Source organism: Gekko japonicus, unplaced genomic scaffold, assembly GCF_001447785.1.
Source record: "Gekko japonicus isolate JY-2015 unplaced genomic scaffold, Gekko_japonicus_V1.1 scaffold509, whole genome shotgun sequence".
Lineage (NCBI taxonomy): Eukaryota > Metazoa > Chordata > Lepidosauria > Squamata > Gekkonidae > Gekko > Gekko japonicus.
The window spans coordinates 34,508-62,074 of NW_015168664.1; the positions used below are offsets into that span (position 1 = coordinate 34,508).

At 43.5% G+C, this 27,567-nt stretch overlaps 1 protein-coding gene across 1 annotated transcript in view; it reads right to left on the reverse strand.

Moving 5' to 3' along the window:
* FAT2 (FAT atypical cadherin 2) overlaps positions 1–27,567 on the reverse strand; it is a 150,029-nt gene that overhangs the window by 14,646 nt on the left and 107,816 nt on the right. The window contains exons 12-21 of the mRNA XM_015415291.1: positions 26,229–26,382; positions 25,736–25,969; positions 24,565–24,954; positions 19,159–19,373; positions 17,181–17,318; positions 16,361–16,504; positions 15,683–15,880; positions 14,000–14,810; positions 12,538–12,683; positions 164–605 (exon numbers count right to left, since the gene is read on the reverse strand). Of these exons, the coding sequence (XP_015270777.1) occupies positions 164–605; positions 12,538–12,683; positions 14,000–14,810; positions 15,683–15,880; positions 16,361–16,504; positions 17,181–17,318; positions 19,159–19,373; positions 24,565–24,954; positions 25,736–25,969; positions 26,229–26,382 (2,872 nt within the window). The remainder of the gene's footprint in view (positions 1–163; positions 606–12,537; positions 12,684–13,999; positions 14,811–15,682; positions 15,881–16,360; positions 16,505–17,180; positions 17,319–19,158; positions 19,374–24,564; positions 24,955–25,735; positions 25,970–26,228; positions 26,383–27,567) is intronic.

Consider the following 27,567-nt stretch of genomic DNA (forward strand, 5'->3'; position numbering starts at 1 on the left):
AGAGAGAGAGAATTCCAAAAAATCGGAAGTCGGGGGGCCTGGGCTGGGTGGGAAGTTGGGGAGCCTTGGTGGTAAGTCAGAGGGCCAGGCCCCAAGAGGCCCCACTGTAGCTACGGGCCTGGCTGGCCCCCTTCCCCTTAGTGTCTGCGAAAACAGCACCTACCTCCACTTTGCTTCTCAGTGCACAGGCCATCATTGAGGCAGGGGTTGCTGCTACAGGCACCAGTTTGGGCGCAGCATTGCCTAATGCCTGCCTCTTCAACGACCCCTCTGGATCTCTTTTCTTTAGGCAGAATGACCAGCTCTCTTCCGTCAAGCATGATGGCATCCAAGCAGCCTCTGAACCCGCTGGTGACCTTCTGGGCCTGATGATGCTGAACAAATCCCCCAATGAGCAGGTCTCTCCTGGAATGGGAACTGCTGCAGGCCTCTGGCAGCTGTAGAGATGCATTTCCCAGCCTGTCAACAAGCAAGCGGATGGAATTGCCTTTCACTTCCAGAAGGACTGAGTGCCAAACTCTGTCACTCACAAAACGATTGGATGAAAGGTTCCCGATGAAACCGTTCCGACATCTGTACCCAAGGTGAGGAATTCCATTAATAAGCTGCAAAAGATACAAGAATAGCCACAATAAGAAAACCTGCCTCCAACATTCATTGCTTAAAAAAAGAAGAATGAAAAATCTAAGCATTAACCACATGATTTTTAGGCTTGCAGCGGATTTTCCAATTGGCCACAAAATAAAGGCTTTGATTTACAACCTTCATTAGAATGGAGTACAGGGTATATGAGAAATAATGCAGCCAACCATGTGACACATACCTTTTAGCACTTACCATGGTGTCTAAAAGGGACAATGCATGGGCTTCGCACATACCCAGGGCTCTTTTTGTAGAAAAAGCCCAGCAGGAACTCATTAGCATAATAGGCCACACCCAACAGCAGGAACTCATTAGCATATTAGTCCACACCCCTGACAGCACAGCTCATTAGCACATTAGGCCGCACCCCCATATTACCAGAAGTGTGGTTATCCAGCCACACCCACCTTTTGCTTGTTATTCTGTTTACCTTGTTTGTTGTCAAAACCCAGGGCTTTTTTGTAGCAGGAACTCCTTTGCATGTTAGGCCACACACCACTAATGTAGCCAATCCTCATGAGTTTCTGCTGTTGGGTGTGGCCTATTATGCGAATGAGTTCCTGCTGGGCATGGTCAACTTGAGAGCCAGCCGGAACTCCGTTCCTGTGCGTTCCTGCCCAAAAATAGCCCTCTATACATGCTACATGATACCCTGGTTTTTCAGTGTTCTTGTTTGCATACATCAAAGCTGAAAATACATGTGCATGCTTGTGTCCTTTCCAAAGAGGGGATGCCAACATAACATCTGTGTCTCTAAAGCTTAGACTAGCCTCAAATGTTTTTTATTTTCTTTATTAATTCTGCAGTAGTCCTTGGTGCTGTGATGAACCCTTTCCCTATGTACTTGTGCTCTAGAGTATAAAGCTGTGTTGCAGTGAGTAGAGCCTCACCTGTGCATCTGGCAGTTTCATCTGTGCATACGTTACAACTTCTTGGCTAGGCTGGGTGGGAACTAGGAGCTAGGAGCGTCCACATTTCTCTCATGCACACACAGCCCAACCAGTACCCCAAGCCACTGGTAAATGGAAGGAGGACAAATCTGCTTGGGTGGTGGCAACCCAGAATACCCAATGGGAAGGGAAAAAGAAGAAGTGGGAAGTACCCTTACGTACACACACATGTATTCATGCCCCCTGCATGCTGTGACACTTGCCAGATGTGCCTTGGCTTTTCCAGCTAGAAATGTGGTGTCGTGACATTCTATGTGGCTTGCTGGCACTTTCACACTCACTGAATTAATGCACTTCCAATACACTTTAATGATCATTTGCAAGTGGGTTTTGCTGTTTCACACACTAAAATATAGTTGAAAAGTGCTCTGAAAGTGGATTGGAAGTGCACTATTTGCTTCTTTGATTCGCAGGTCTTAGATTATTCCATTGAAACCCAGGGCATTTTTTGACGGCTGGACTCAAGTGAATGCTTGTCTGCCAAAACATTCTGTGCAATCTTAGCCACGGATTTGTTCTTACTATCTTGTCAAAGCTATGGATGTTGTCTGTTTGCTCTTTTGTTGGCATTAGGCAAGAGCGCTGACAGAATCTCAGGCTGGGATGCAATTCAATATTCAAGGAGGAAGAAGAGGGGGGGGGGGGGAAGGCAGAGAAAAAGATCTATTGTAACAACCAGCTATTTATCAGCACAGTAGAAACACAGCCAAGCTTGTTCATGTAGCCTTGAGCTTAATCCAAAGCCTCCAGCATAATGCATTGTGGGAGAAACAATAGGATCACTGAGCTTCTAAGATGTAACCCACAGACTTCATGGTGTCATGCAAGCATCTGGTTGCCCAAGACTGATCTTGTCAAATGTTGTGGCTTAGTGACAGGTTGAGGGTGGGATCGGGGGAACTAGACAGTTGCAGCTTTAGGTAGACCTCAAGACAAGATTCTATGCCTTTCCTTTTCCCTAACAGGCACCTGTGAATAAGGACCAAGTCTGCCATTTAATGCACTGCATGTTACATAAAGCAAAGAAAGTGTTGAAAAGCAAAAGGTATTATTGTTTGTAAGCTGTGATGAGTATGATTATTGTAGGGAAAATGCATTAAAGTCAAGCAAATGATTACTCCTTCAATACATCATATTGGGGGGGGGGAATAGTTCATTAGAAACAGAATACTTCTGGATAAACTATGACAAATATATATGAAATCCTCTAAAGAAGCATACAGATAAATGGGTGACATATTGCCATACAACAAGGAATCAGCAAATATAGGCTCATTACTAGTTATCGTGAGGGATTTATGATCAATTTTGCAACATATTCTGGAAGAACATTTGTAAACAGAAGGTGGGAGGCCTTGGCAAGAATTTTTCAATAGCTCTAGTATTCTTCAGATGGAACAAGTTAGGGCTCAGCTCTCAAGAAACGATGAGAAAATGATGATAAACAGTTGTGTCATCTTTTACATTCTTTCGATAGGTTCTATTTCAGAATTTTTGCAATGAGAAGGAAGGAAGGGAAAACAGGGAAAAGGGTGAAATGAAAGTGTTAATTCTTAGAACATTTCATGTTCTTTGGTCAGCACATTAGAAGAACTAATGGAAGGCTTCCCAATTTTTCTGTCATTGCCACAGTGAACGCAGAGAAATTTGCAATGGTAATGGAATATCTCTATGGCAATTTTGTGTATACTTTTTGCCTGCATTTTCCCCATGTTGCACCACCAGAAGGCTTTTTAAAAAAGCTCTTAATTGCTATTGTGCCACAGGATTATAACATTACAACAATTGGCATAATCTTCTAGTTCATCTGAATATCTTTGATTTTTAAAATAAAAAAATCTCTGTTTTCATTGAAGAGATATAAAGTAAAGATGTACCTCTGCAACAAAAAGTAACTTTTTAAAACTGAAAGCTGAGAATTCAAAAGAACTAGTAGATCATAACAAAATATCAATACAGGAAAACCAGAGGGCTGTACCAGTCAGCAAGGTGAAAGAAGGCAAGGCAAAATACCAATGGAAATTAAAATTCACTGAATGGAAACGTAAACCCCCCTTCACTTTAAAAAGTTTCCATTTGATAAATTTTCATTCTCCCATTGTACCACTGGCATTTGGCCTTGCCTTCCTTAATCACTAGTGCCGCGCAGTGTCGCGCAGTGTGCGTCACCGGGTCAGCTTTCAGCCAAAGATCCAAATTGCACCCTGCTAAGATCCCACTGCAGTAAACCACACTCACACAGTTCTTGTGGTTAACTATGTACAGTGATTTATTTCCAATATATACAGCTCTCTCCGTCAAAGTGCTCCGCCATACGCTCATACAAAAAGAAGGGAATATAATGTACAGACTACATACACTTATATACACTGACCAGCCAATCAGCTTACTGCTGAGTCACTGTGAGATAGCTCAGCTTAGCTCCAGTCAGAACCGGTTTGTGCTGGTTCTCCAGACTGTCAGACACCTGTCAATTAGATTGGCATGATCACACATACTGAAGACTTATACCTGTCAACAACTAGATCATTATCACCAGTGTGTCATAAAGCTAGACTGCTGGACTTAGGATCTGGAAGACCATGGGTTGAATCCCCACGCTGCCATAGAAGCTTGCTGGGAGACTTGTGGCCAGTATACACTCTAATCTAAACTACCTTACAGAGTTCTGTAAAAATAAAATGGAGGACAGGATAATGATGCCCCCACCCGACCCCTCCAGTGGAGGAAGGGGAAATAGCAGCTGTAGGGGGCTGAAACAAGGAAAATGATGCTAATGTGGGTGGAACATTCAAGAATGGGAAAGTTCAGTTTGGAAAAGACTGGAAAACAGCAGAAGAAAACCCAGAAAGTGGACAATTAGGAGATAAGTAAACAAAACAAAACAAAATGCTCTGATTTGTACATTAAACCAGAGCAAAACCTGTATGAGGAAGCAACCCCAACTTTTAATTCCCATTTCACTCTGGAATTTTTAACACAATGTGGATGCTCCAGTTAGAGCACAAGCATAAGAACAGGATGAAAAGAACCCACATGTTTTGGTCCTATGCAATTGCAGAGCAATGGCTGTTTGTTGGCTTGTGAACTCAACTAAAGATGCTGACAAACATAAAAAGGATAATTAATGTAGTACAGAAAGCATTTAATACTAGCAGTGAAGTCATGTTGCTTTTTCTGGATCCAAATGCTCACAGGAATAGTGCTGTGTATGGGATGTGTGATCAATCTTCATCATATATACACTTCAAAGAGTGTGGGAATTTTGCTTTTGATGGGGTAGATCACAAATATTTCAAATAAGGTTATTGAAAGTTTAGGAGGCAGATTTAAAGATGGGATTTTTCTGATACACGAGAACCTTTCAGCAAGCCTCTCAATAAAAGGTAATATTTCAGGAAAAATTCTTATTCCCAGAAGAACTCGCAACCTTGTTGTTTGTTTTGGCTATTGAGCATTTGGCTGCTGCTGTCTTAGATAATGGGGAAAAAATCCATGGAATACATTTTGGTCATTATGTTTCTAAAATCTGTCTTTATGCAGATGAGGTAGTTCCACAAGTCTCAGTTATAGAAGTGGTCAACCTGATAGATATGTTTGGGGTGATACAAGATTATACAATGGAATTGTGGAAATTAGAATGGATTGGATTTAATATGTTAATGCCAATGAGGAACAAGTTAAAATCTGTTCCGTGCCATGGAGTGATCAATCAGTTAGTTATATGAGTACTTGGGTGTTACAAGATCTTGATCTTTTGGTAGAATATAATCTGATTAAATTATTCAAAGAATGGGTTGACAAACATTGCCAAACTCTTGGAAGAACCCCTGCTGTAAAAATACATGTGCCATCGAAACCATTATTTTTGTTTATGAGTTTACCTCTTCAAGTTACACCAGCTGCCCTTGTATCCTGGGAAAAATTAATTAAGAAATGTATTTTGGGCAACAAACCCCTAAGGGTAGAATTGAAAACACTGGTACACACTATTGATAGATGTGGTTTGGGGTACCTAATATAAATCACATTACAGAGGAGTTAAATTGGCATGTATGAAGGAGTGGTTTGTGGAGGACAAAGATGTACTGATCTTAGAATCTTAATTGGAAAAATGCCTGAAGTTGAGATATTTGACCCAGTTTCAACACAGAGGACTAGAGATGAATTCAGCTATAAGTGCTACCCTACCAGAGTGGTGTAAAGTTAAATTGTTTTTAAATTCTAGTGTTTCACCTTTTATTTCTGATGTGTTTAATGATCAACTGCATGATATTTTTTCATTAAATAAGTTCAATGTCTGAAGGATTGGTAAAGTAGATATTTTAGAAAAGCTATGAACGTTATGTAGGTTTTGAGGAGGCGCATAAATGCACCATGGTGCTAAGGGGAAGCAAGGAAAAAAATCCACTTCCCAACAGCTTTGAAAACAGGACAAGTGACTTGTTGAAAGTCTCAACTCTGCTTATAGCTGTTAAGATAGTTATTGTGACATATTTAACAGAACCCACTTCTATAACAGTAGAAAAGAGCAAGACTCCAGTAGAAAAGAGCAAGAGTTCAGCCGTAATCCACAAAAGGCTCATACCCTGCCACATATTTTGTTAGTCTTTAAGGTGCTCCTGGACTCTTGCTCTTTTCTACTGCTACAGAGTCATGGCTACCCATCTTGATCCACTTCTATACAATACTGGTTTGGAATGCAGCCTAATTAACTAAATTAATTTATTTTTAGCAAAGGATGCAGATAAACAATTTGTAATGTACAGATAAGTTATGTAAATGCTGGACAATTTTTATTATGTACTGAAATGAAAAAAATTAGAGATAAAGCTTTAGCTTTTCATGAATTGTAAATGTGCTCCTTTTTTCCCCTTTGTATGGATGCAATAATAATTTTTAAAAGCTTGGGTGTGGCCAGAGGGACAAGCTCTGGGGCAGGAGATGAAGGGCAGGTTCCCAAGGATGCTTGGCCCTTCAGCTCTCAGCCTGAGACTTGCAGATGATACCTTTGGAGAAGAATCCTGGACCAACTCAAGACACAGTTTGTTGTTTTGTTCATGGCCCCAGCGCCAAGGGGAGGATGTGGGGGAGGTTGCTGAAGGGTGAAGGGGGTTCTCATATTCCCTGTGCCCCATTAACCCATTTTATGACTCAGACTTGAATAACACATGTACAACCTGGCTTGGAATAAACTGGCCACAACTTTATTGGTTACAGCATGGGGAACTGGATCCTGGATATAGACCACCCCACTGGTGAGCCAATGATCTCCTGCCCACCCGAGGCCACTGGCTGGGGCCATAAGAACCATGGGATGACAGGTCACTGGATCCCACAAGGACGACTGCCACTAAGTGGTCTCTCCTGTCACCTGAGTGTGAGGATAGCCCCCAGCAACTGCCGAGCAGGACACACTCCTTGAATCCCTCAACCCAAGGTCCCTTAAGGGGATCCCCATACTCAAGAAAATGGGCATGAAGGCCAGTTTTCCTGAGAATGGATCTGGCCCCATGCTGATACCACCCATGTTGTGACAGGTATGAAAATGAACAGAACCATAAAACCCTGCATGCGATCCCCCACTGACAGAGGTAAGAAGAAAGAAAGTGAGCTTGGGTGGGCAAAAAACCATGCAGCAAAGAAAGTGAGCTTGGGTGGGGTGGTGCCTTAAGTGGCCCTATTGGCTGTCCCTGCCCCCCAGTCCTCTTTGGCCTTCGGGATAGGCCTGGCATTGGGCCAGGGTGGGACCAAGCTTCCTTCACTTGTTGTGGCCCAGCTTCCCTCCCTGCTCCGCTGGCAAGAGCCGCCATCGCTGCCATTGCCCTCAGCCCTCCCCCATCCTCCCTGCAGGGCCACAAACAGGACCCACAGTAAATCCAGGCCCAGCTTTTTGCTGGATTATTTATGTTGTACTCTCTTGCTGTTGTGAGCCACTTTTGGGTCCCACTGGCAAATATAGTGGGATAAAAATATTTAAGATACATAAATAGAATGGGGGGGGGGGCTGAAAGAAGATGCTGGCTTTGAGCACGCCTTGGGGAACTCCTATCTCCACAGGACCTCTCCCATCCAGCCATATTTATGGTGAATTCCTGTGGATCTTTACTTTTGACCTTGTAAAATTTATCACTAGTAAGTCATGATCCTAAGATCCCGTTTGTTGATCTTTAGAAACCAGGATAAGGTTTTGGGGGCCTGTTGTAAATTATTTTTATTGCTTTTTTGATTAGATACTTTACCAATTCCATGTGCGTTTAAATTTTTTCATATGTGCATGTGAGTGTGTGTGCACCTGGAAGTCATGGTGACCTCTGGTGACTGACCCTTACTGGGGGCTGGAGTATATTCAGAGAGGTGGCTGAATAAAGGCTGCCCCTGCCTCCCGCCTCTGGTATTTCAAGGAGGTCTTCCATCCAAGTAATTGCCAGAGTCGACCCTGCTTAGCTATCGAGATCTGATAAGACTGGGCTTGCCTGGGCGATCCAGGTCAGGGCTTCATGTGCTTTTAATGGTTGACTCTGTATATATTTTGCTTTAGATGACATTTTATTTTATTTCATTACATTGTTTTTATATTTTACATGAGGCATTCCAAAACATTACTAAAAGAGTTAGATATTAATTAATAAAGCATGAAAATCCAGAACCAGTCCATTTCCAGCAACCTCATGTATATGCCTGTTTACCAAAGAATGGCAGATGAAAACAGCTTGACAAGATGCTGATGTTGCTGATTCCATTGTAATGGGTAAGGGACACATATTAAAGATACATTCTAGCTAAAGTTAAGGACTTTTAAATCACTGTGACAGAGTGCATTGAGCTCAATGGAATTTAAATGTACATAGCTTTGGCTCAATTGTGCCCTAAAATGTTTAAATGGACAAACTAGTGCAAAATGTGGCAGCGTGCCTGTTGCCTGTGATGTCAGTGTGGGTGCGCATTCAACCGGTGTTAAGCCAATTGCACTGGCTGCCAATTGAGTACCGGATTCAGTTCAAGGTTATGGTAATAATCGTGGCCAGGGACCAACATACCTACGGGACCGACTCTCCCCATATGTGTCCTGAAGAGCTCTATGCTAAGTTGACCAACATCTTCCGGTAGTCCTCAGCCCAAAACATGTTTGTTTAGCCTCGGGCCAGGACCTTTTCTGCCCTGGCCCCAGCCTGGTGGAACATGCCCCCAATGGAGATCAGGGCCCTGCAGGACTTATTACAGTTCCACAAGGCCTGTAGAAAGGAGCTGTTCTGCCAGGTCTTTGGCTGAGGCAGGGGACATCTCAGCCTCCCTTGCTTGCTCTGCCCAGTTAGATCATACTGTCGCAGTGCTACATTGCCCACTTTGCTCTGCCCAGTGAAGAGACCAACGAGCATCCCCAGGTTGCTACGTTTGACCACCTTAACTAGCTTCCTTCAAGAGCACCTGAACTCCCAGAATTAGGCTGCCATCTTTAGCTTTTATTAGAATTGACTGTTATTTGTTAACTATTGTGTTTTAATGTTTTAGTTATTTTAGGTATTATATATGACTGTTGTGACCTACCCTGAGCCCACTTATAGGGGAGGGCGGAATAACAATCAAATACATTAAATTAAAAAAAAACATTGAACAAACAAACAAACAAAAATGTGGCTATGGATGGAAGGGTAATTTAAAAGCAATTTATCTATCTACTTAATGTATTTCATTTACTCACTAGCTAGTTTTGAGGAAAATAAGTTTTGTAAATGGCCATGTTACTGAATTTAATTTGTGGCACAAAACCAAGCTGCTGAGCTCAAACCGAACAAGTTACTAACTCTCATTTCTTTATCAAGTCCCATTAAAATTGATGAAGGACCAGTAAATAAAAAGGAAACTATGGCTGGAGGGTGATGTTCTTCCTCTGCTGCCAAGACAGTAAGAGGCGTGCATGCCTTCAAATTCTATATAGATTCCAAAATACAGCCAAAAAACAGGAAGATATCAGATTAAGATATTCCTGCTTCTGGCAGATTGCACTGAGTGATGAAGCTCATCAAGGGAAATGTCAACATAGAGGTTCACATGTTTGTGCTTGACTTGGTTTTCTGGTAATCTGCACATGGGTTGCTCATGAGGGACTCAGTATTGTAAAATGACATTGAAAAAGGCATTCAATGAAATCACAGTTCATTTTAAAGACATTATTGCCTGACAGATGACATTTTTCAAATGTATATGATCACCAATGGATTATATCTCACAGTTTCCTAGGAGGAAACTTCCCAGACTGACATAATCTTGCCTTATCCTTCTGCGAGAAAACTAGACACTGGCCTTGGTTTGGAAGTCCATATGTAAAATACAGAGTTACATCCTTCTTAGTTCATTGAAGTAAATGGATTTGAAAGGTGTAACTTCGCTTAGGATAATACTGATAGTTCAAAGCCCCATTTATATCAGGTAGAAGCAATCTGTAGGTTGGGGAATACAATATACTACATATTAAAGGCTTCTGAATGATTCAGTTCTGAGGAGTTCTGAGATACTACAAGAGAATTTTGATACTCCTGTCTGTATTCATGAAGATTGCATTTATCTTAAAATGGTTTATTTAACAAACATTTAACCTGCCTCAGAACTAGACACCAAAATATATGGAAAAGGAATAAAAATTGAATATCAATGAAAATCCATAATATAAATAATAAAAAAATTAGGATTAGAAATGGAGTCAGCTAGAAATGGAGTCAGTTAAATACTGAGCTTGTTCCAGCAGACCTCTGGTCAGATGCTGTAACTTCAGCAGAGCCAACCCTGTGAAAACTTGTAACACGGGGTAGATCCAACAGCATATCACAGGATCCTTCCACTAGTAAGTCTACCATGTGCACCGCCAATCACAGCTGGCCCCCACCTACCCTATTGTACCACTTTTCATGGGTGGGCCACTGGGAGCAGGATTGGACCTGCCCAGCTGGCAGATTAGGCAGAGATTGAGGGATTTCTCAGGAGCCTCCTTCTAAAGAACTACACCTCCTATTTTTGGTGCTGTTTTTGAACCACAGTGCAGCACACAGTTTCCTGGTGCACCAGTCTTTTAAGTGGTCACTCTGCTCCCCATGGCACTGAATCTGAAAAGGTTCTGATTCCTTGAAATTAGAACAAAAATTGTAATTCCTCTGAGGCCAAGATAAATAACAGCTGACTTTATTTTATTAGGTCTACTTTATTTATAGCCTGCCTTGGTTGCTGAGATTCAAGGTGGATTATAAACCATAAAACCAATGCAATGAACAGGAAGAACAGAAGTAGGCTAGTGCTGAGTCATTCTGAGAATGTTACCCACTTATAAACAACAACAGGCTCTGTCTGCAGAGACTCCAGTCAAAAAGAGCAGGCACAGAAAGCAATTTGACAGATATGCAGGACACAGATAGCAAAAGCTAGACCTTAAGTATAATTCTGTAATTCTTTGGGTTGGGATGACACATATATGATTCAGCGGCTGAACTGCAATTTTTAAGCAGAAGACCAGTATAGGGGCAGAAGGGATTCTTAAACCGTTTCCCCTCCCCTACCTCATACCGTTTCCCCCTTCTTCCCAAAATACTTTCCCTCCTGGTGCAGAAGCCCCTCTCTCCTCACACGAGTCTTCTGCTTCAAAGTGCAGCTTCAGCAACTTCATTGTGTGTGTGTGGGGGGGAAGTCCCTCCGAAGGAATCGTGCAACATGGAGTTCTGCCCTAACGGTGCAAACAATCTATAGTGCTTAATAAAGGCAATTAATAAACACATTAATTCCAGACTGTCATCAGCCTCCTTCAGTAATTCAATTAGTTCTGTGCTTTGGCTAGTTGTCTTCACAAAATAATCTCAAGCACTAGATACTTAATGGCTCTTAAGCGCTAGGTAGATAGAAGGTAATCCTGTGATTGCCTTCTCCCTTTTGTGTCATCACAGAACATTCAGCATATCCAAACAGATGCTAGTTACGGCATGTTCTTTTTTACTGAACATGGTATAGGAGAGTACAGTGTTGAAATGTATTCCAGCGTCATGGGCACAATGTAGAGCAAGGAGGGTACAAGCTTTGACAGCTGTGGGACAGGATATGGAGCTACAGCAGCAGTAGCAGGAACTTCTTGAAATCCTTGGCACAATGCAATTGTTTGTTTCTCAGGCCCTGAGTGAAAGTGAGGCTATACTGCATGTGTCATGTTTCCCACCCCTGCATCTGTTAGATTACTCTCTCCCAACTTGTGAATGCCGCTGGCAAGCAGGGAAGTGAGAGGCAACCTCACCCCAGAAGCCAGGGGGGGATACATTTACCCAAGGGAAACCCACCATTCCCACTTGTTGCTCTCCAACTCTCAAGAGCTTTTTTTTTTTTTTGGCTTTTCCCTTCAATCACCATCACCACCGACTCCAATTGTTTAAAAAAACTTTAAACCCCCCCCCCCCAGTTTGATGCCAGGAAGAATATCAAACAGGACTATTTGGTAATGCTGGCACTTCAGGAAGGCTTGCAGGTAGTAAGCCAATCAGTCTCCTTACCTTTTAAACAAGTCAAAGCTTTATTCTACTATCAACCTATGCAGGCTTCAGAAAGTGCGGTGCAGACACTAATGTAGGAAATGAAAACAGAGAAAGATTTCTAACCTCACCTGGGAACTACAGTACCTGACATCTGCTCTCACCCCCATCTGGAAGATGCAAATGGGTGCATGTGTAAAAAGGATGCGCTTCGGTGGTCAGACACATGGATGACAACCAGTCACAACTGATGTTCTTTCATGTGTGGCCAGGTTGAGAGAAGCTTACTTTGATGGGCAGAAGTTGCATTTTTTTTGCAAATGCACAGGCATTCCATATTTGAGATAAGGGTCAGTTCTTGTTGCTTCTTTGTGTTGTATTTTGCTTTATGTACCAAAGCATTCTGACCAGAAGGAAAATCTGGAAGGAATTACGACTCCTACCTGCAGAACAGCACTGTTGGTTCCATTGGTAATGAGAAGTATGGCATGGAGCTGGTGGGTTTGCAAGAGGAACTGCATTTGCCAATCCCTTCTGCCTTGATGGTGGTACCATATGTAGCTGTGTCCACTGAACCTCAAAGCTGTACCTGAAAATGCAAGCAAAGAAAGCTGTATTCTGAAGGAATACATCTACTACTGTTACAACGCTGTATGTCATGCTTCTAAAAGCTTTCAGAGAGCAGGTTTTACTGCTTCACTTCTCTAAAGGCACAATTTCACGGAGATTTCAATGCACCTTCACATGCAGCCATATACGCAAAGGGTGCCAGACCTGCACTGCTCCTCTGTGGTTCCCTTGTAACCCATACTACGGATTCACAGGGTGTTGAAGCCTGAACTTTCAAAACACTGGCATTGGGGAGAAATTTCTTCCTGGCCACTTTCCATGCTTCTTTTGTTTACTGCTAAAGTGCTACACGGGCTGCTTGGAAAGGTAGTGAAGGCATATGTCCTAACTGAGGTCAGGAGTCTTCTACACAGATCATGGCTCCCCAACAGATACAGCAGCTCAGCCTTATCCTGATCACCAGGCACCCAAGTTCTACTCTGGATCTCTGCCAGTATACCCCACATTCAAGTTGTAGCTTATTGTTTTCCGTTTCTCGATACAATCTTAATTAGACAGTCTTATATTTAATCCACAAGTTCCTCTGCTTTCTACCCCCCCTGCAAAAAAAGAACCTGAATATGATATCGTTTTAATTTTTGTCACAATTTGAATATATAATATTTTCAAAGTCTAGTTAATTTCTTATCTGGATGCAGAAGTAAAGCACAAAAGCCCCAATACCAGAAACTTCCTATTAAAACTGTCTTTTAAACTTTCTACTAATACTGGAAATTTTCTGTTTAAAAAACAAACTCTGAATGACTTTATGCATGTATGAAAAGATATACTTTTTATTATTAATGCCTTAGTTGATTGGATTTATCAGTCAGGTAGAAATCAGGTATTTTATATTCAGCTTTGGAAATAGCAATTGAACAGCTCAAATCTGGCCATTTTCAAAATGACAGTAAGGCCTAATTTGTTTCCTCTTTATACAGCAGGAGATCTCCTGATTTCTTAAAGTGTTTGCTTTTTAGCAGTTGCTGAATACCTGACATGATTGCTCCTGTGAACTTTTGAAATTAGTATAATGATTGCCCAGATACAACTGAACTGCCCAAGTGACACAACCTTTCCAACATCAGCACAGAACTACTCTCCTCAGTGAGAAGTGAAAATTTGGATTGGTTTTGTAGTGCCTTCTTGGAGGGCAGGGTTCGGTTTAGAATTAATGAAAAGAAGTGATTGTGGGGGGAAATCCTGGTCATTCTACCATGAGATTAAAAGCACCAATAGAAAGCATGGTACTTAAAAAAAAAATAGAACAGAGAAAATGATGATGAAATTTCTCACCATTGCAAGAACATATTTGTTCCAAGCTATGCCGAGGAGTGAGAACACTGAGACGGGCATTACTGTATGTGTACACCATGCTCGGGTCAAGCTGAATTGTCTCTTTGCAGGCCCGCTGGGTAGTACAGTCTGTCCAGTGGCAGGGCACGTGAGTCATCTTCTTTATCTGCAGCCCTACTACCTGGCCCATCTCTTCAAGGGCCTGAGAAATCTTCCAGGCCAGTACACTGGGTTTATAGTACGATAAATGAGGTTCCCCGACAACTAGCAGGAGGTCCACCCCATAGGAAGCACCTGAAGGCTGTAAACTAGCCATGTGGATGTTTCGTCGCCTGGTTTCTACAGTGCCTTCCAAGAACCTCTGCAGGTTGTGCCAGTGGTCGCCTATAAATTCCTCAGGGGAGAGGTGGCGGAAGTGCAGCACCACTGCTTCATCCAAAGCTTCCTGGCTGAAGGACCACACATGAATGTTGACACTGGTTGTAACGGCAAAGGTCCCATCGCTGACAGTCACATTGAGAGTATAGTGGCCATGGGGAAGACTCTTGAAGGCGATTATCTTGCCGTCTGTAGATCCCACTGCAAAGTGTTGCTTTTCCAGCCCTTCAGACACCAATGTATACTGCAGGGTATCCTGTGGATCTCGATCTGTGGCATGGATTTTGCCAATAACTCCACCTCTGAAAGCTTTTTCATTAGTTGTGATGAAAACCGCTAGAGGGAGTGCTGAAGGTGGATACCTGCTTTGCTGAGTCACCTGGATGCTTACAAATGCGGAGGAAGAGAGAGGAGGGACACCATTGTCTGTGACCTGATGAAGAAAATAAAGCAAGCTATTAAAACCCTACACAAATCTGCACCAGGCTCTATACTCATCTTGTCCATGTGGTGGCATGGTTTTTTCATATTCAGGCTTCAAGAGTATTTGCTTTTGCTGATCTATCTGTATTTGGCGCAAAGCTATGCTTCCAATGGATATATACATACACATGTTTATGCACACTATGGATTTTCATGGCCAGTATGTTCTCAGCAGAGGAAAAGTGGTAGGAAGAGGAGTATGGATTTTATATTGGGCTGGAAAAATCTGTTGCTTGCCCTGTTCCCCATCCAAAAAGCCATTTTATGCTGAAAATAACTCTGTTTCACTGGAGCATCTCCTTCTTGGTAAAGGAAGCATGAACGAGTTCTTGTAGACTGAAGGGTTTTCATGAACCATTCAGAAACACAACTCAGGTCTAGATGCAATGTGATGCTTGGCAAGTACAAAAAAGCATCTGTGCAGCATTCCATACACCTGATAACTGGTTTGAAGTGTGCCATCTTGCCTCTGCATGCAGCCTTTAGCACACCAGCATGGTCTCTGCCTAGGCCACATGAATCCTGGCATGCTAATAGTGTATGTTCAGGCAAGACTACTAGATTTAAATGAGACACTGAATGCATGAATGACTCATGGATAATGTTTATGTAGATGCTCAGCATCACACTTATATTGGGTCCTGGTAAGAGAACAGGTATCATACCTGTAAAGGACAAAATGGGGATGGCTTCCTTCAACTGACTCTGTCAGATTTTATTTTAATTGCTCTGAGATACCTCTGTAGATCTGGAGATTAGTCCTATTTCCTGTGGCTTCCCCAGCTTCAGTACTTTTGAAGTAACCCGAAGAAAGAGATCTACCTGAACTTGTAATAGGTACCGATCCTTTATTCTTCTGTTCAGGACAGATGATGTCATCAGCAGTCCATCGTGGTTGATCTGGAATACCTTTCCTTCATTTCCCTCCAAGATCTGGAAAGAGTATGGTGGCCCATTCTCTGGGGAGTCTCTGTCACTCATGATCAGCTCCAGGATGTTTGTCTCCACAGGAGAATTCTCCTGAAATGGTCAAGAAAAGGTTGGAGAAGGACACCGACAGTGTAACTGTGAATGGAACTGCTTATTTGGTTGACAGCACAGGAGAGAAACTGGATATACAAGGTAAAATGTAACAAAACCTTTGGCTGTTGGTTCACGGTTTACTGCTTTCGCCAAAGTCATCACAAAGTCAAAAAAGTTTTTAGAGGTACGAAAGTGCAGGAACAAATAAGAGTGTTATTTCAGTAATTTTGTCACATGTTTCTATAGTGAGAGATCCATCGACCAGATGTAGATATCACAGGTGAGTTAACATCTGCGAATCCAGGTTAATTTTAGGACCATGCAGCAACTTCTGAAAAATCAGACTTCTGGGACCCACCAAACTGGTCTCTTATTATGGCCAAGCTTAGCCCTCAGGACTGCAACATGGAAACTCTCAGGATTCTCAGTTAACTGGGCTGATCAGGTAGGACTGCCTCCTTTCGGTTGGTATTTTACCTGCACTGCCACACTGTAATTGAGTTGAAAGAACCTAGGTGGGTTATCGTTGACATCAGACACACGAATGAGCACAGTGGTGTCACTAAAAAGAGGTGCCTGTCCATTGTCCATTGCATGGATTTTCAGAGTGTAGCTGGATATCTAGAAAACATAGCACATGTACATTATTTCAAGCCCTGTTAGCTCAAATAGTAAAAATTAAATTACATCTCAGTTTTGGCACTCTTACTACACATGCCTTGAACTTCATGGAGCTGATTAAGACTATAAGACTCTTTAATTCCACCCAAACAGGAGGTACATGTTCCATTTGTTAACACACAGGTTTGTTACCTCTAGGAGTCTAGAGGTTTTATTGCGCAGGTAGCTGGGAGACTGCAGACAAAATTATTTTACTGACATTTCTTCTTGTATGTATCTTACCCACAGAGATAAAAATTATTGTATAATAAATTAAGAAACCTGCATCTGTATTTAGACAAGTAGAAATCATGTTTCTCAGAATGTGAAGGCAGATGCATGAGATACTGAGGTTTATGTACCTAATGTGTAACTGTCCTAAAGTAGCACGAATGCTTTCATAACTAAATGTGTGCCTCAGCCATTGAAACCCACTGCCTTCCTCTCTGCAAATTAGTCTCTGCTGCCTCTTCAGAAAAGTGTTCACAGTCTCTAGGGGATTGCTATGTCTCATGAACTGCAAGCTGTTTATTGTAACATTATATTGTTATTCCTACTTTGTCTCCAAAATATAACTTCCTGGTCAATATCAACGCACAAGTAAACTCTCCCCTTGTCTGTGGAACTTGTCACTCACCTCTTCCCTGTCCAGGTGCTGGGCAACATAGAGCTCTCCACTTTTGGGGTCAATGACAAAATGAGCCAGGGAATTGCCACCCACAATAGAATATGTGATCTGGTTGTTCATCACACCATCTTTGTCATCAGCCAGAACCTGTCGAGGTAAATGGAATGCATTATCAACACAAGTATCCTTTGATGGGAAGGAAGTGTTATATCAGATAACCTACAAGACTCTGGCTAAAAGAAGCAAAGAAAAGGAAATGTTCATTTTGTGTAATCAATTAAAACGTATCTTGCAGAGAAGTATAAACAAGAAATAAAATTATTTATCCTTCACTGAAAGTATCTATTATAGAAGGAAGCACAGCCTTTCTAGGACTGAATTGCAGATGACAGGGAAACAACATAATTAAAGAGTCCCAGTGCCAAGAAACTCCTTGCCTGTAGAAAGCTAGTATGTCATGGGAAAGTGTGGCTGTCTAACCCTTTCCCTGAAAATATAGGAAAAAATGCTAGTTTCATATTTTGTTTCCATGTATTAAAATATGTGATCCTGCATTCACATTAATCCAGTAACCCATGCTACTCCCCCTCACCCTCAACATAGCTATTAAGAATTTGGGGAGGGACTGTGGTCCAGTGATAGAGCATCTGCTTAGCATGCAGAAGGCCCCAGGTTCAATCCTCGGTATTTCCAGTTAAAAGATCTGGCAGTGAGTGATGTAAAAGACCTCTGCCTGAGGCCTTGGAGAGGAGCTGCCAATCTAAGTAGACAATTCTGACTTTGATGGACCAAGAGTCTGATTCAGTATAAGGCAGTTTCATGTGTTTAAGAATAGCATAAGTAATGATGGGTGAACTCAAACATATATGATTTGGAATTGAGCTGGCAATTATGGCACTCATTGAAGAATGCTTCTAAAATAGTGTGCTGCATAAGCCTCTATATTAGCCCTGCCCAAACTCCCTGTGAGCCAGTAAAATTCTTTACCTGGTGGCTGTAGGGTTATATAGAAAGGGAGGTGATCACTACTTCATGGGAAGGGGCTATAGCTCAGTGGGAAACTGCATGTTTTGTAGACCTTGGGTAAGTCATGACTCTCTCAGAGCTGTTCTCTCAAGAGCAGTTCTCAAAAGAGCTCTCTCGGCCCCACCCTCCTCACAGGGTGTCTGCTGTGGGGAGGGGAAGGGAAGGAGATTGTAATCTGCTCCAAAACTCCTTTGGGTAGTGAAGGGCAGGGTATAATTCTAATCTCCTCCTGCTCCTCCTCTAGCTCAGTATTATCCTCTTCAATGGGCAGCAGCTAATGACGCTGCATTTTACTGAGTTAAGTGGACTAATGGAGCCTGACCTAAGTGAAAGACAGCTTCACATGTTCCTATGTCAGGCTATTGGTCCATCTAGTTCAGCACAGTTATTCTGACTTGCAGTAGTTCTCTGGGGACTCAGCAAAAGAAGACTCTTTTCCAGTATCTGCCACCTGTGATCTTCTTCCAGATGGAGATGTCAGGTATTGAACCTGGGCCTTTCTGCTTGCAAAGCAGGTATTTTATCACAGTGCCTGAACATGTCTCTTCTGCATCACAGACTTTGCCACTGCCTCTTTATAATGTCAATTCTAATTCTAGCCCACCTGAGTTTAAAATACGTGGGGGACTGATCTGACTACTAAGAGTACTCTGTTACTATTTTAATTTCTGTTTTGAAATGTTTTTCTGATGGCTTTTTAGTGATCTAATACAGTATATTAATGATATAGCGTCTTTCAGCAAATAGTCTTCAATGCTTGCTTCTTGCACTTTCTCCAGTGGTGTTCTGCATCAAACTCTAAATGGGACAAAGGCTGTTTTTGACAATAAGCATAGACACTGTCCAATGCAATTACCCTTCAGAGGGGCATATGGACACCACTGAGACACACAGTTATAATGGCAGGGAGAAGTGTGGCCTTGGCCTGATAGACAAGAATGGAATGGCAGGTATGTCTTACCATGAGGATCATTTCACCAATGGCAACATCCTCACGGATGTCAACAATGTAAAGGTCTTGGCTGAACTCTGGCACGTGATCATTTATGTCTGTGATGTTGATCACAACCATGGTGATGTCGCTGAGAGAGCCAGAGCCTTTTCTTCTACCCTCGATAGACAAGTAATATTCATGGCTCACTTCAAAATCCAGACTCCCATTGACAAACAGGATTCCTGAATACACATATGGACAACAAAGAGAGGATACTTTCTGAGTACATATCCAAAAGAACTGAGGGGAATAATTGCCTATCTCTTAGGCACTAAAACTATTACAAGAACATTTACAGGTAAAAATTACCAGTGAGGCCAACAATATATAAGGATTTTTTTAAAGTAGAAACAATATAAACTTAAAATTTACTCTATGTTTGTGGTATAAAACAATCCCTCTTGGTTCTTGCAGAATTCATCAAGAGATGTGTGTAAGAAAAGGACCTGGTAAATGAAATACAGGAAGAAGCAGAACACTGTAACAAAACAAGTTACAAGAGAGGACGTGCAAGGAACTTGTGGGAACAGCCCTTCCACCCACCGGCAGTGCTGTCACCCCCTCCATCACAGTGGGTACTGTGGTGGGAAGTAGTGACAGATTCCACGGGGGTGACTCCTCTTCTGTTTGCATGGTGCGAGGTGGGTCCTCTTCCTCCACAAGCAGCATTGCTGCATCAGAGGTTGATGAGGAGATGCAGTGATGATGGGGTTGGCAGTGTGGTGGTTCCTCCTCCTCCCCCACCTGCAATGTCAGTGCCTCACTGCCTCAGAGACAGCTGAAAAGTGGCAGCGATGGTGGGGTTGGCAGTGACAGTGATGGTTCTGTGGAAGTGCAGAGAGGTTCCTTTGGGGAGATATTAACACTCCCTCAATTTGTGATAAGTTTCAAGAAATTTTTGCTAATCTGGAATGTCCCACAAGTTAGCGGAAAAATCTCCTTTCTCTCCGCCTGTCCCTGACCCACAGATTTAGGTATCCACAGATGAGGTCAATTTCAGAATTCGGTAGCTTGCCATGTGGGGGACCCACAAAGACTTGCAGGGGGCATCTCATTTTCTCCTTCCCCACTTTTCCTCTTTCACTTCCCTGAAAACTCCTATAATCTCTCCACTTCTTGCTTCCTTTTCTCCTTACCTCCCACAAGACATTATTTATTTATTTATTTTATTTCATTAGATTTTTACCCCGCCCTCCCAGCAAGGCCAGCTCAGGGTGGCTTACCGTACAATATAAAACAATACAATATAATAATTCACTATACCATATAAAATCCAATCATACAAAAATTTAAAACCATAACTATACAGCTTATTAAAGTGCTAGCATTTGATTCCTCACGTACAATCCACTTCTTAGTCTCATTCAGATGTCCCAGGTACTCGGGTCAGGCTGTACTTGGGGCGACCCCGGGGGTCGGGCTCACTCTCCGTAACTGTCAGATGTCAGTGGTGGCAGTGGTGGTGGCGGCTCCAAAAGCCTGGTGGAAGAGCTCCGTTTTACAGGCCCTGCAGAACTGTAACAGGTCCCGCAGGGCCCTGATCTCCTCTGGGAGCTCATTCCACCAGAATGGAGCCACCACTGAGAAAGCCCTGTCCCTTGTTGTCACAAGCCTGGCCTCCTTGAGGTTCGGGAGGACCAGCCGATTCTGGGTCCCAGATCACAGTGCTCTCTGAAGGACATATGGGGAAAGGTGGTCCCTCAGGTATGCAGGTCCCTGGCCATAAAGGGCTTTAAAGGTAATAACCAGCACCTTGAACCAGATCTGGTATGCTATAGGCAGCCAGTGCAGTTCTTTTAGGGCGGGCTGGATGTGTTCCCGCACAGGACGACACAGCAACAGCCTCACCGCCGTATTCTGCACTAGCTGCAGCTTCCGGATCTGGGACAAGGGCAGCCCCATTACAGTAATCCAATCTCGAGGTGACCATCATGTGGATCACTGTGGCTAAGTCGTTGTGTTTGAGGAAGGGAACCAACTGCCTAATCAGCCTGAGATGGTAAAAGGCTGACTTGGCAGTGACTGCTACCTGGGCCTCCATTGTTAAGGAAATGTCTAGGAGCACTCCCAAACTCCTAACTTCTGGTGCTAGCACCAATGGCGCCCCATCGAAGGCTGGGAGTGGGATCCCTACCCCTGGACCGCCCCGACTCAGGCACAGGACCTCCATCTTCATTGGATTCAATTTCAGCTGGCTCAGCCTAAGCCAACCAGCCTCAGCTTGTAATGCCTGGTCCAGATCTTCTGGTCTGGAGTCAGACTGACCGCCCAACAGCAGATAGAGCTGGGTGTCATCCGCGTACTGGTGACAACCCAGCCCATGCCTCTGGGCAATCTGGGCAAGAGGGCACATATAGGGATAGTACTGCCCCTTGTGGCACGCCACATTCAAGTGAGTGCCTACGAGACAGTTGTTCTCCTAGCACCACTCTTTGTCCCCGACCTTGGAGAAAGGAAACAAGCCACTGAAAGGCCAGTCCCTAAACTCTGATGTCGGTGAGGTGGCGGATCAGTGGCTGATGGTCAACCATGTTGAACGCAGCTGACAGGTCTAATAAAATAAACAACAGCAGCACTGTGGTTCCGCCTCGATCCAGATGCCTCCAGAGGTCATCTCTGAGGGTAATCAGTGCTGTCTCTGTCCCGTGTCCTGGGTGAAAACCGGACTGGAAGGGATCTAATATGGAAGAATCATACAAAAAGCCCTGTAACTGAATTGCCACTGCCCTTTCTATTATCTTGCCCAAATAGGGCAAGTTGTAAACCGGCCGATAGTTGGCCAATTTGGTCGGATCCAGTGATCCAGTGATGGAGAGGGCGCACCACTGCTTCCTTAAGTGCCTCTGGGAACAGCCCCTCAACAAGGGATTTGTTGATTATCTCCCGCAGGTACACCTCAAAACCCCTCGTGGCCGACTTTAATTAGCTACAAAGGGCACGGATCAAGGGAGCATGTGGTTGGGCGAACAGTTAGGAGCAATTTGTCAACTTCCTCAAGGCTGAGCAAGCTGAAATAATCCATAATATGACAAGGAGACGTGCATAAAGCCTTGAGTTCATTCACTGTATCAACTGTAGCGGAGAGGTCATGGTGGAGCGACAAGACTTTATCTGCAAAATAGCTCACAAAAGCCTCACAGACAATATCCAATTCCCTACAGTTTAGTCTGTTTTTAGTCAGAGCAGTAATGGACCGAATCATTCTAAACAATTGGGCTGGGTGTGAGCTTGCGGATGCAATCTCGGCCATATAATACTGTCTTTTAACGGACTTGACTGCCATCTCATAGAATCTCATAAACGTCCCATAAGATACTTTTGTAGCTTCATTGCAAACACGCCACCACTGCCTCTCTACTATCTTAGCTCCTGCTTCATTAGCCTCAACTCCTGGGTAAACCAAGGAGCGAGCTTTGGCCAGGGGTGCAGAGGGCACCAGAAAGTGATCTTGTCGATGGCTGTCGAGAGTAATCTATGTCAGTCCTCTACAAGCTCATTCAATGAGCCGCCAGGGGGCATCGGATCCTGAAGAACCATCTGAAGCTGCATTGGGTCCATTTGGCTCCGCGGGCAAGCCAAAATGGACTCACTGCCCAAACAAGGTCAGAGTGGAGTATTCAAGCGGGCCTTCAAGGCAAAGTGGTCCAACCATGGTACTGCTAAAGCAGCAATCCGGTCCAATGTAACCCCAGTCGCAAAGATCAAATCGAGCGTATGCCCAGCCCGGTGAGTGGGGGCTGTTACAAGTTGAGAGTCCTAGGGGCACCATGGATGACACCAGGTCCGCTGCCTGAGTAGAAGCCATGTCATCAGCATGGACATTGAAATCACCCAGGACTATCAGTCTAGGGTGTTCCAGAGCCCAGCCTGATAGGGCCTCAACCAGGGACAGTAGGCTCTTGGCTGGTGTTGGGCCGTTGGTACACCAGCCAAATTGCCACGTTCTCCTTGGCTTCCCATACCTGGCCGACACACTCACCCGTGATCCTCGGTGGTGGGAGCGCCCTGAAGGAGTAAACCTCCCTGATGAATAATGCCACTCCACCCCCCGCCCCCTAGTCCGGGATTGGTGAAAGACTGAGAACCCAGGGGGAGTCGCTTGGGAGAGAGATACTGTCTCTCCCTCTCACACCCAGGTCTTGGTCATGCACACCAGGTCATGCACTCCATATCTTCAGATTTCCCTCCTTCCCTATCCCTGGTAGCCTTTCCCTGGGAAAACTCTAGCCAAGTTGTGTGGTGCCAGTCTCTAGGTTGGGCACTATTGTATAGAGCTGGCTGGGTTGGGTCCAGTTGCCTGGTGGGAAACCTGCAAGGACTTCTGGGGGGCACTTTACTTTCCCCTGTATCCATTTCCTTTTCCCCTCCTCCTGGCAGCCACCATATCCTCTCCCCTTTCCCTGCCTCCTTCTCCTCACCAACCAACCTACCTTTTATCTGTACCCCCATTTTCAGCAATATTTATTTTCTCCATTTATACCCCAAACATCTTACATCATTCCAGGGGTCTTGTTGTAGAAAAAGAGCTGCCGGAGCTCATTAGCATAACTCATTAGCATAACTTGTTTGCATATGTCACGCCCCCTGACATCACCGGAAGTGACAGAAGGCCACACCCCCCTGATATCACCGGAAGTGTGTCAGAAGGCCCGGCTACTTACCCTCCTGCTTCATCCTCATTCCCAAACGGAATGAGGATCGAAGCAGAGGGCGGGGTAAAGAAGGGGGCGGGGCTTCACCACGTGACCGCCCCGCCCCCTAGAGGTTCTCTTCCGGAGCTCCGTACCTGAGTCCATTTATCCCCCTAGAGCCCTGCATCATTCTAATCTCCATTTTATCCTCACATCAACCCTTCTGGTAGGTTAGGCTAAGAGTGGGTGACTGGCCTAAAGTCACCTAGTGACCATCCATGACAGAATGAGGATTTAAACTTGGGTCTCCCAGTTCCTAATCTAAAACTCCAACCACTACACCACACTGGTTTTCATGGAATGACTGCTGTTGAGTCACAAGCAGCCATTCTTGGGTGAGTCATGCAAGTCTCATGCTAGCAAGTCTCCCAGTGGTTCTTGCTGATCCTGGCCCAATAAATTCTCCTTCAAAGGCAAAAACAGCTCTGGAAAGGGCCCTGCTCCCTCCTTTTACTGACAGAAACCAATGCTTGAAGACTTTCAATATTGTTGTGGTTGCCTAGCAACAGCCACCGATGGCATTAATTTCTTAAACCTATAGGCACTGCTTTTATAATTTTGGAGTATTTTAAACCACCAATGTATTTTTTTTAGATTTCAGATTTTTCTTCAAACCAGATACAAGACAACAAAAGAGGATAAAATCTGAGTATCCCAATTGCTGTGTAAATAGTCCACTTACCTGTGTGAGGATGTAACCTGAATTTCCCACGTTCATTTCCATTCATAATTTCATACTTGATCTCTGCATCCTGAGCACCATCCCGCATCAATGAAGACAGGTTCAGAACCTCCGTGCCAACAGCCACGTCTTCCTGTACCATAACCACGTATTCACTGTCCAGGAACACTGGCAGATATTCCTTCAGATCCACGACTGAGACTGTTACAGTGGCAAAGGAAGAGAGGGAGTGAGGAAAACCCTTATCCATGGCACACACAGTCAGCTCCAGTGTAGACATCTGTGATTCTTTCAGAGGTTTCTCCAATCGAATTACTCCAGTTGCCTCCTCTATGGAAAAGTGCCCATTAGCTGATTCAGCAAGAGAGTAGACCACCTCTGCATTAGAACCTGGGGGGAAAGCACAACAGATAGCATTATTACAGTGAAGACATTTTGGAACCATTACTTGATACACAGAATAAACTGAGTAGCAAACTTCCACATGGGACCTCATTTCCTGAGGCAGTAAACAGAGACCCAGGATTTTATCTTGATAAAAAACTAGGATATTGTCCTGGCTAGGAATGGTATGAACTGGATCAATATTTAGATGCTGTAACAGAGATGCTTTGTTATTATTGGATGAAGTTATCATATTCAGTTTCAGAACTGGCTGCAAAATTAAAATCTTTGCCACAGTCCAAAATAGGCTTAAAATATAAGATACCTTCTAAATAATTTAAATAAATAGGATAAAACTCTTCTAGAGAATATTAATTAGTTTAAAACATTCCTGGGTAAAATGTTACATAATAAAATGTTTAAGAAGATCAGCAGCAGACAATTCCACACAAGTGTTTCTGTCCCTGTTGGGAAATAGGCATGATAAAATGTTTTAAATGTTTTCTGTTTGCTTGGATTTTTAGAGATTTTTCACTATGGAAGGAAGGATGGCATTTCACATATTTACATACTTAGTTGTTCATCTCTGTCTCAGGTATTTGTCCATACATTTCCCCCCTAAATATCTGGAATTCATTTTTTAAAAATCATGCACTCAGCAATCCAGGCACTCCCAGCACTAAGTCACAGCCACAAGTTCCTTTGGTTGTAAGCTGTTTTTGCATGTTGAAAATACCTGTGGATATTGTAATATAGTAGAATTTGTAAACACCACATTCTGACTCACCTTCATCAGGATCCCTTGCAAAGACAACTGCAATGGGAGTCTTTACTGTTGTGTTATCAAAAACAGCTACAGCACAATGAGAAGGAAAGAATCTTGGAGAGTTGTCATTCATATCCTCCACATCTATAATTATGTCCACTTGGCAAAAACGTCCCCCTCCATCTGTCGCCTTTGCTACAAGCTGGTACTTAGGCTTTAGCTCTCGATCAAGTAACGTGGAGGTGGTCAGCTCCCCTGGGTGGAAGAATTGCAGAGAGAAACATGGCCATGACCATGATGGCATGGAACGCTGCGGCATAGATTATGCTAATGGCATAGGTATTTATGGATTTTAAAATATTTGTTAATTGCATTTGCAGTTAAAAAGGAAAACATTAAGTCTTCAGCTGTCCATTATCAGAAGAAGCATCAATAAAATGATAAAGTGCTGCCTTGGAAGGAAAGTGTCTGCCTGGTTTGCAGTATAGAGAAAGATTATATTTTTCACTTTTACCTGTATGTGAGTCTAGTCTGAAGTCCTCAACACTAGGTCCATGGAGACTATAAGCAATTTGGCCATTGCTGCCAACATCAGCATCAGTGGCTGATACCTTCAAAACAGAAAACCCTGGAAGTGCATCTTCTGAAACTTCTCCTTTGTATGGTGTCTGGAAAGAAGAGACAGCATTTTACCACTGGGAACAATTCATTCTATATCCAGAACGGCTGAATTGGCCTAGTCCAAATCGAGTAATGGATATGACTGCAAGTAGAGGTCACAGATTAGAAAAGTTAAGCTCAAAGCAATCAAGGACATTGTAGGGTAATTCTGATCCCCAAAGCTAGAACCATCCAACCAGCAGCTTTTATACTGGTCTGGCTGGTTTGGATATGAGAGGCAGAGTGTACAGTGGTTAGAATGTTGGACTAGGATCTGAGAGACCCAGGTCTGTATCCCCAACTCTGATATGGGAGCTTGCAGGGTGACCTTGGGCTGGTCATATACTATCAGCCTAACCAAACTGATAGTTTGGAGGTGAGGAGAATGGTGTAAGCCCCTTTGGGCTCCTTTGGGAAGAAAGGCAGGGTATAAATGAAGTAAGAAGAAGAAGAGTCGGTTTTATACCCCACCCTTCACTCGGAGAGATGAGGGGGTAGCTGTTGCTTTTCTACAGGGAGGTGGATTGGAATTGTCCACTGAGACTATGGCTAGTGATTGCCTGACAAGGTCTCGAGAGAGCAAGAGGAAGGTTGCAGGCTTAACATGTATGGGAAATTATAGGTGTTTCTACATAAATGCTAGAAGTGTCCGAGGTAAAATCGAGGCGTTGGAGTGCTTGGGGGGAAAATAGACATTGTGGGTATTTCAGAACCTTGGTGGGATGAGGAAAATCAGTGGGATATGGTGATTCTCGGTTATATATTATATTGGAAGGATGGGGGGAAGGGTTGGAGGTGGGGTGGCTCTGTATGTCAGAGATGGTATAAAGTCCAGAAAGATTGAGGGGCTACGAGAATTGGATTTGCTTCTGAAAGTTCTATGGGTTGAAATAGAGGGGCCAAAAGGAAACTTAACACTTGGTTATCGCCCACCAGACTGAAAGATAGAGGAGGATTATAAAATGATGAATGAATTAAAGATAGTGGCTAGACAAAAAACCTGTGTCGTAATAGATGATTTTAACTACCCACACATTGATTGGGTCAATATGTGTTCTAGTCGGGAAAAAGAGACTGAGTTTCTAGACACTCTCAATGACTGTGCTATGGAGCAGATGGTCACGGAACCTACCAGGGGAGAGGCGATCCTGGATTTGGTCCTAAGTAATGCCCAAGACCTGGTGAGAGATGTA